Source organism: Etheostoma spectabile, unplaced genomic scaffold (assembly GCF_008692095.1).
Source record: "Etheostoma spectabile isolate EspeVRDwgs_2016 unplaced genomic scaffold, UIUC_Espe_1.0 scaffold00018250, whole genome shotgun sequence".
Lineage (NCBI taxonomy): Eukaryota > Metazoa > Chordata > Actinopteri > Perciformes > Percidae > Etheostoma > Etheostoma spectabile.
In genome coordinates, this window is record NW_022604179.1 from 336,007 (window position 1) to 345,032 (window position 9,026).

General features: G+C 43.0%; 1 protein-coding gene across 2 annotated transcripts in view; it reads right to left on the reverse strand.

The window, feature by feature from the left end:
* The window catches only part of LOC116679860 (unconventional myosin-X), a 52,893-nt gene extending 44,383 nt beyond the window's left edge, over positions 1-8,510 (reverse strand). For both annotated transcript variants that reach the window (XM_032509346.1, XM_032509345.1), the window contains exon 1: positions 8,095-8,510. In XM_032509346.1, the coding sequence (XP_032365237.1) occupies positions 8,095-8,115 (21 nt within the window). In that variant the 5' untranslated portion in view covers positions 8,116-8,510. The remainder of the gene's footprint in view (positions 1-8,094) is intronic.
* Positions 8,511-9,026: the final 516 nt, after the last annotated feature.

Below are 9,026 nucleotides of genomic sequence, written 5' to 3' on the forward strand. Positions count from 1 at the left end.
GCAAGAGCATATTCAGTATGAAGGACTGTCTGTCTATTTCAGTCATTTCATTTTCAAGCTGTACAATCATTAACAGAACCCTGGAAAGAAGGAAATCTATACTTTTATTCAAAAGTAAGTAAGTAAAAGTAAAAGGAAGGTTTGTAATTAATGGGTTAAAACATACCTAACCTCTACTGTTCCTCCATGTGTCAAGGCTTATATGCAGAGCAAAGGTTGGCAGGGATGTTTATATTATCATTATATGATTATACCAAGAAGAAAAATGGGTGAACTATTAAGAAAATCCTGACCATTTAATAATCTTTCATTATTGAACATACAAAAGAGAGCATCCCCGGAGCATTCAGCTCGGACGCTTGAACAGCTGTTCGTGTGTGTGTGTGTGTGTGTGTGTGTGTGTGTGTGTGTGTGTGTGTGTGTGTGTGTGTGTGTCTGATAAAAAGCCTTGTTTCTGCTTGGGCGATCACATGGACGCCCGTGCCATTTGATTAAGGCGTCGCCCTAAAGACAGTCTCCAATGAAGGATCCCTTCCCTCTCACGCCCCAACAAACCCAAACATATGATTCATGTCTGCAGGGATACACACATTTTAACTTCAAACTGCACAGTCGCTCAACTGAGTATCAATACACCTCGTCACCACATTACAACACATATGGGCATACAGATGCATACAAAGGTCACTCTGAGTCAAGACGTGATCTACTACAGGGAAATATACTATCTCAAATATTCACCAAGGTGTTACAGTTGATAAAGGAAAAGGGAAGAGCAATTAGGGTAAAAGAAGAGAAGGGGAATGTAATTTCAGAACGAGAACAAAAAAACCTTTACACTGTGTGACTTTGGGCTGTCTGAGACAAAAGGTCACACTCATGACAAAAATGTGTCCAAATCTTTGGTCGACAAAAAAGACAAAGAAAGACAAAGACAGCCTGCGACAAACTTTTGACAGAGACAGACAGAAAGAAAAAAAGAAAAGAGTAACTCATTGTAGCCGATCTGACAACCTGGCTGTCGTCGACTGAAAGGAGAACAGAGAGAGACAGGCAGAAAGAGGTCATGATAGTAGAAAATACACAAAAACTAGAAAATGGGAGTCACTGTTAAAGGTAGAATAAGCTGAGAAAGACACAGAATGACAGACAGATGAATAAATGATGACAGAAACAGCTGATCAGTCACCAGCTAATGGAAGGAAACTAAAGACCAGCATGGTGGTGGGAGGACACAGTGGGATCTTTGGAGACTAAAGGTCATTTAGAGATGACTTTCTGTCTCTCTGACTGGCTGCTTTAGTGTACTCATTAACTACAGTTACTTCCACCACAATGTTAAAACAGCACCCGAGACACATCCAAGACTCACAAAAACACAACCAGCCATCAATAATTCAACATGATTATATATTCAATGCTGTTCAGCTGCCTTTCTGTTAAACTCCTCTCCTTTCTTCTCTGTGTTTTGGCATTTTTTGACACTTGAGGTACAGAATCTGGTAAACAAGTTTCTAATATATTTTGAACAAAACGCAAAATCAGCGGAACTCCACCAAGCTCTGCTCTGCCTACAATGGCGGATGTCTTACAGGAGAGCTGATGTGGGTGTGGTTGTTTCTGTAATGCTTATATGAGTTAATCGGGCGAGAAGGGGAGGGTGGGGGGGCTTCTGGCCAATATGGCTCTTGTCAATCCCGGATGGAGAGCTTGTTTCTGTAACTGATGTTATATGGTGCCTTCAATTCCAATTATAGCTTTATACTGTAATGTTCAAACGCATATTTCTGAAAAGGGAGTAAGGCAACATCTTCTTTGGCTGCAAGTGTTTTCAAAACATAAACCAATTGAATGTGAAGCATGTTGTGCACTTGACTTCTTATATTGGATATACACCCTCACAAGAGCGAACAGTTTGTGCAGTGTAAAACGAAAAATCAAGAGGACCACACAAAGCAGCTCACTAGGATGCTACTACGGTCTGCTACTGAAATGTTAATCATCACAATAATAATATTCTTATCTTGTATGTTTCCTATCATGCTTTGGATGTTGTTCTCATGTGCCAGTAGGATTGGAGAGTAGTTATATTCAGATTAAAAAAAATTCAGAGATGCACAAAATTAACTTTTCCATTATCCCTCTGTCATAACTTCCGCCTCCCGTCAATGTCAGAATCCATTTTGACACTGTGGAGGTCAGGGTATTTGTGTCTATACCCTTTCTGTGTACTTATTTTGGTATGAAAGCCCTGTTAGAAGCCTTGCCTGTCATGGAGGCTATCGTAGCAGGTGAATATCGTGTGTGTGTTTGGGTTTAAGGGACTCGCTGCTTTCCCCGTTTTTTTTACATCACTACTGTGATAAAGCTCACTGATCCTTCTCCTCTAGCGCAGCCCGGCCTGTGTCAGGGACCTAAACTATGTCAGTAATATTCCATTAAAGGTGATAATACAATCCGGACAGCAAGGCTTTCAGCAGATTATGGTGGTTGGAAGGAGAGCAACAACATGTGTTTATGTTTGCGGGTGGGTGACTGTGGGTGTCACCTTCCCTATATGACATCCGTCAGTGAAAGAGATTACAGTTAAACTTCAACACTATAGGTATAATACATTATTATTATTATTACATACAAAAATTGGGAGGGGGCATGAGGAGACATGCACAAACTCAAAAATGAAATGTTTACCTTTCTGGAAAATTACTTCTATATGTCAATATATCAAAAAGAGATAATTGTGTCCGCAAGCAAATGATAATTTCTTTTAATCAAAGGTCCCATAGGATGGATGAAATAACTATAATTTTGAGTAGAAAATATAACATATTGATCAATAATGAAAATAAGCACAGCCAAATCTTTTCAAAATGTTCTCTTCTTTCTATCCTCATGAGATCAATGTGGCCCAAACACACACCCACACACACAGAGAAGGCATCAGGTCAAAGCTCTCTCACACAGCTACTTTAGATGCAGAAGTACCACAGAGTTGTACTGTAAGTGCATGAGTGGAATGTGTTCCCTTTGTGACTGCTTCACTGTTATTCTGGAATATCTGAAGCTTTAGACAGATAACCATTTGACCTGTCCTAATTTCCAAAACAAACCCATGAATGATTTATCCAAAGTAAACCAGATGAGAGTAAACTGCTAAATTACAAACAGGGATAAAGACTGCAAGCGGCTGTTAGTGTGTGTGTGTGTGTGTGTGTGTGTGTGTGTGTGTGTGTGTGTGTGTGTGTGTGTGTGTGTGGTGTGTGTGTGTGTGTGTGTACAGTGTAAATCCTCTTTGAGAGGCCAGTTTTGAGCAGCCTGCTAATTATCACATTTCTCTCTGATCTTGTTTTAAACTACAGTCACAAACCCCCTTCCCCACCCCCACCCCCACCACAACAACACCCTGGCAACCAGACTCCACGGCAACAGTGTGGAAACAGGGCGCCATGGAAACAGCCATTCTCCTCCAAGCATTGATGGATGCTGGGAGATGGTGTTCAGGGGCAGCAGATTGTGAGCTACGCGGTCCTGTATCATTTTATTCCAATTTACTTTATCTAATCTAACATATATTTTTTATTATTTTATTTGATATTATTTCAAATTTGATTTGTTATTAAGTTCAGTCATACTGCAAAAATTGATTCATGTACTACAACTAGACTAGAGCTGGAACTAAATTAATCAGCAATTAGTTTGATGATCAAATAAAAAATTAGGTCATCTTTTTTCAACAAAAATCCTTAAAATGTATTGGTTCTGGCTTGTCAAATGTCAGTATCTTCTGCTTTTGTTTTTTATGTCATTTAAACTGAATATTTGGGGATTTTGGACTGCTAGTTAAATAAATAGACATTTGAATAATTTTACAAAAAAATTGTATTTAACATTGTATTCAATAATGAAAGGAATTGTTAGTTGCAGCCCTAGTTTAACCAATCAAACAAGCCAGTGTATAAGTCTGGAAATTCAAAGAAATCAACTTTAAACTCAGAAGTGAGCCTATAGAAATAAATACATTTGGGTTCATATTGCCCAGTTCCCTCACAGCTGTAAAGGATTCTGGGAGAAAAAAAAAAAAGCTTTAATGTGGTTTTACTGGCGCAAAACTGTAGTCTCACACCCACACATGCAGAACAAGAAGGAGAGTGAGGCGGCCAGGGATAAAAGGAGGAAGGAGAGGAAAGACAGAGCGGTAAAAAATGCCAGGAGAAGTAGGAAGACTGGCAGAGGAGCACCGAAAGTGGTTGGTTAGGTGGAGAAGCACCAAGTTAGCAGCCACGCGGAGAGAGAGAGCATCAGAGGGATGGTAAAAGAAGAGAGAGAGAGAGAGAGAGGGAGAGGGAGGGAGAGAGAGAGAGAGAGAGAGAGAGAGAGAAGCAAAGCTGATGCAGTTCCTGAGCAGAACAAATGTGTTTGGAGCTGCTGAATATAGGTCACACATCTCCAGTGACTGTTCCCTCCACTGAACCAGCTTCCTGCAGCATGCACTATGTACAAAATCCTGCATAATTTGGATTACAATCTATGGACTGCTGAATGAATATAAGCCTGTTACATCAAAATCCATTGCATAAAAGAAAGGACTGAATTTTGCTGCAATTAGACCATTTACGTTCAAACATGGAAGCTGCTTTGAGATTTGCTAGTCTGTTTAGAGTGTTTCACAGCTTATATGCAGGCAGCCTACAGAATGCATACAGAGGATTCATTTACTGTTCTTTGCATGAAAAATCAACTTCAGTGTGAGGAAGCTTTTATTGCTCAATAGCTATTCCCAATATGCTATGTAGTGTGGCCACTCAACAAATTGCAGTTGAGTAGTAAATTATTATGTGCAGCCTGTTGGGTTATACAGACGGAGGGAAACGCCAGAGTAAAGAAGAAGAGAGGACTGTATGCTGGGCAAAGACAGGACAGAAAATGAGGTTATGAACAGGCAGATATGATACAGCAACAGTGACAGCAGGCTTGAGATCGTGTGTCAAAGCTGTTCTTTCCACATTCACACCTGTCTATCTCCCGGTTACCAGTTCATGTTTTCTCTGCACCTGTAATCCAGCCCAGATCTATGACACACACACACACACACACACACACACACACACACACACACACACACACACACACACACACAAAATGATCCATTTTACTCAGAACACACATTTAGGCCCATGTACAGGAACTCAAGCCCACATGTCATTGAGAAAAACATTGCAGGATTCAGGATTAAGCCAAAGAATTTGAACATCGACAATTTCTCAATCCCTGGCCCCCTTTCTGCTAAAGCCCAAACGGTTTCCTAAGCCCCTCCCCCCACGAGGGAGAATGAATGCAAGGAACAGTGATTGACATGCAGTTATACCACCCCGCCCCCTCCTGTCTTACCTACAGCCTCTTTAAGTAAAGAATAGATGTTAATACAAAATAAACCCTAGATTGATGTCTTATCTTTACCATTATGAGGTACAGTACCTCCCCCCACCGTTAGCATAGCATCGTACCTGTAACCCAGCCAGCTACAAAAAACTGGTAAAGCATCCATACTTTTAAAAGCTTTGAGGTCAGCACCAGTATATGGGGATACCCCGTAGTGTTACAGATTGTGTGTTCTGAAGTCAGCCAGACTCGGCGAGTTAATGAGGTCCGTGAAAACGGAGGAAGAAGGTAAGGGTCCGTATCCAATCCTGCTATCTCCAACTTCTCCAAATACTGCTCTTTGTGAGCACATACCAGATGCCCTACCTAGACTGCTAACGGCACAACAACTTGTTCAATAGAAGAAGCCATAGAAAAGAAGTTACAGTTTATTTAGTGTCATGTATGACACTAAATAAAGTAGTCCATAGGGAGTTGGGTTGGGAACCAGAGGGTCACTGGTTCAAATCCCCGTATGGACCCAAAAAGTTGGGAGCGTGGATTGGTGGCTGGAGAGATGCTAGTTCACCTCCTGGGCACTGCCGCTCAGGGCGCTGGTTCAGCTGGCAGCCCACTCACTCTGACATCTCTCCATGTATAGTGCATGTATAGGTCCTGAGCATGTGTGTGTATTTCAGGCCTGTGTGTGAGTGCTAACAAAAAGTGTGTACACAGAGTGTAGTGCAGTAATTTCCCCATTGGGGACTAATAAACAAATTATCTTATTTTAAACTGACACTAATGAAACTTTCCGCTCCGAGTCTCTGTCGGTCCTTTCTATCCCTAGTAGTATGCTCTAACTTTTCACATGCATGTTTTTCAGCTAACCTAACCAGAAGAAGACTATTTTTTACACATAATGTCCCTGCAACTATCCACTACTAACCAATCCAGTTTGAATATGAGGGGATTATACAGTAGTCTACTGCCACCTGACATCTTATGCTTGGCTGGTCGGCCAGCTATCATGTTTTCTGCCTGAGTTGAGAGAGAGAGGTCAGCTGTTCACTATTTCTGGTTTAAAGGAGAGAAGTGGAGGAATGAAGCGATGTAAAATTGATGGATGGAGCGATGAAAATTTTGGAGGAATGAAACTAAATGGATGTTGGACAGACACCACCCGAGAGGATTGATTACTCTGCACCCTACTTTGTGCAGTCATATTTCTGGGTATCAGATATGCAGTTTATGCAGGACCATATATAGGCCTGAACATCATAACTCAATAAGTCACTCCATTTTCAGGTCTCACATAGGCTTTCAGAGTCTGTGCGGCGTGGGGCTGCAGGGTTGGTGGGGCTGGGGGTCTGCTAATCAATGCTACATGATCAATTTATCACAAACAGACTGATGGAAAATGGAGCAGGAGAAATGGTTGTCACACTTAGCTGTTGCTGTATGATCATCCAAACAGTTGTTGTGACCTTTTTTTTATTTTTAATATGACACATGATTACCAGGATTCAATTGATCACACCTCTGTTTTCCCAGCAACAGCGAGAAAATGAAGGGCCTTGGACAACAGTGCTCACCACAGGTCTGGTACCCGCACAAATACTCACACAACCACTCACCCACTATGGTATGACATCACTGCCAATGTGAGAGGCATTTAAACCCATATCAGATTAACTTAAGAGGGGGCAGAATAAGTAGCTTGGAGAGGAGGGATAATGGCATTAAAGCCAGCGGACGAGACGGTGTTTCATGAGATTGTGTGGATGCATGTGCTACTGAATGTTGTGCAGTGAACTGACCAAAACACAAATGAAATGGAGGGAGGGGGAAGAGGTAACAGAGGTTTCTCCTGATGGGAGTGACAGTGTACAATGGAGGGAAGAAAGAATGGGAAATAGAAATATGAAAGGTAAATTGCCCAAACATCCCTCTGGACCTGAATGCAAACCCCCACAGATTTGGTTTTACAAACATGATAATGGTGTATCAGATAAATTCCAGGAGGCTGGAGGTGAAAGCCTGTGATGAGTTTTTCCCAGTAGGCAGTGGCACTGGAATGAGCAGTTATTAACCATTTGTCTCACCTAGTATGTATATACCCATCACCCCCCCCCCCCCCCTCCTCCTCCTTCACCTCCATTCTCAATTACCGCAGCCATGTACCGACCCACACCCACCCATGCTCTATCCCATTCACAGCGCACTAAAAAGCACAGGAAGGGTCTCTTGGTGTGGGGGGGGGCTCTTGCCGAAGCCTAGTCAACACGATCTACCCTCCGTTAACAGATTGAGTTTAATCCGTGAGCCAGCCGTATGGAGGCAAAAGCCCGTGTCAGCTCTCGTTTGGCCAATTTATTTGCGGCTCTGCTCTGAATGAATTTACCAGTAAGCCGGCAATCAGGCTCCGATGTTCTGTGATTATAAAATAAACGGGGTGTTTAGTTTAGTTTTTAATCGATATAGACGTGCCGTTAAGGCACAGGCCTATTCCTTGTGGGTTCTGTTAAGATGGGTGAGGAATGGTTCCAGTCGACGGAAGCAAAGCAACACCTGCTGTAACCAAACCCGTTGTGAATCAAAAGAAAACCCGTAAAAGCATCTTCCACCATACAGCCTAGGCCGTGCATCGGTGCAAATGTGGACTGCATCACGCCGTGAAAGGCTCAATCTGTCATTAATGTTTATCTCGATAACGGTGACATATTCTCCATTGCTTACCTCTGTAAAAAACGCCTCCATCCTCCCTACTCCTCCCAGACGACGCGCGCCCGGCCCCGCAGAGCTCAGACACCGGTTCCGGTCTCGGGTGCGCAAATTTCGCCAACGGAAGGGTGAGCGTGTTTGTCAAGATGTGGAAAAGGTAGCGGTGGCTCCGGGTTGGTGTTTCCCATTCACCGAGCGCTTGTCTTCATCTCCGAAATGGCTCAGTTGCTCAAACACACCTCAACAGCGTTCGAGCTCTATGCGCAAAAAGCCACATGAATAAAAATCCAAGGAGGCTGTGATGAAAAATTAAAAATGTCCACGCCAGGGATCCGTCCGTGGAGCGCTAATTGAAGCGTCCCGGTTTTCCAGGCCTGCCTCGTTCAGTGTTCAGTGTGTGTGTGTGTGTGTGTGTGTGTGTGTGTGTGTGTGTGTGTGTGTGTGTGTGTGTGTGTGTGTGTGTGTGTGTGTGTGTGTGTGTGTGTGTGTGTGTGTGTGTGATCAGTGCATAAATGCATGTGTGTGTGTTGGGCGATGAGAATAGTGTGGGGTTGAGAGAGAGGACCAGTCCGGGGGCAGAACAAGCTTGACGCTGCATACACCGACTGGGCGGTGCAGACAGCCTTCTCCAATACAAAAACACACACACACACACACACACACACACACACACACACACACGGCAGATGTAGGGTGGTGGTTTAAAGTTTTGTTGCTGTAGGCAATGCTGACAACATCTGGATTTTTTTTTCTCCAATCAGGAAAAGGACCCAGTTTTTGTGTTGTCTAGACCACCATGGAGCACTTTGGTTGGTGACCAGAACAGATGACAGAGCCTCTGTCCCATTTGGACCAATTACAGGTGTTGATCCTGCATGAACCAGATTGTCCATCAGCAGCACCAGAGACTTGGATTTCATACACCAGATGTAAAAGGGGGAAAGAGG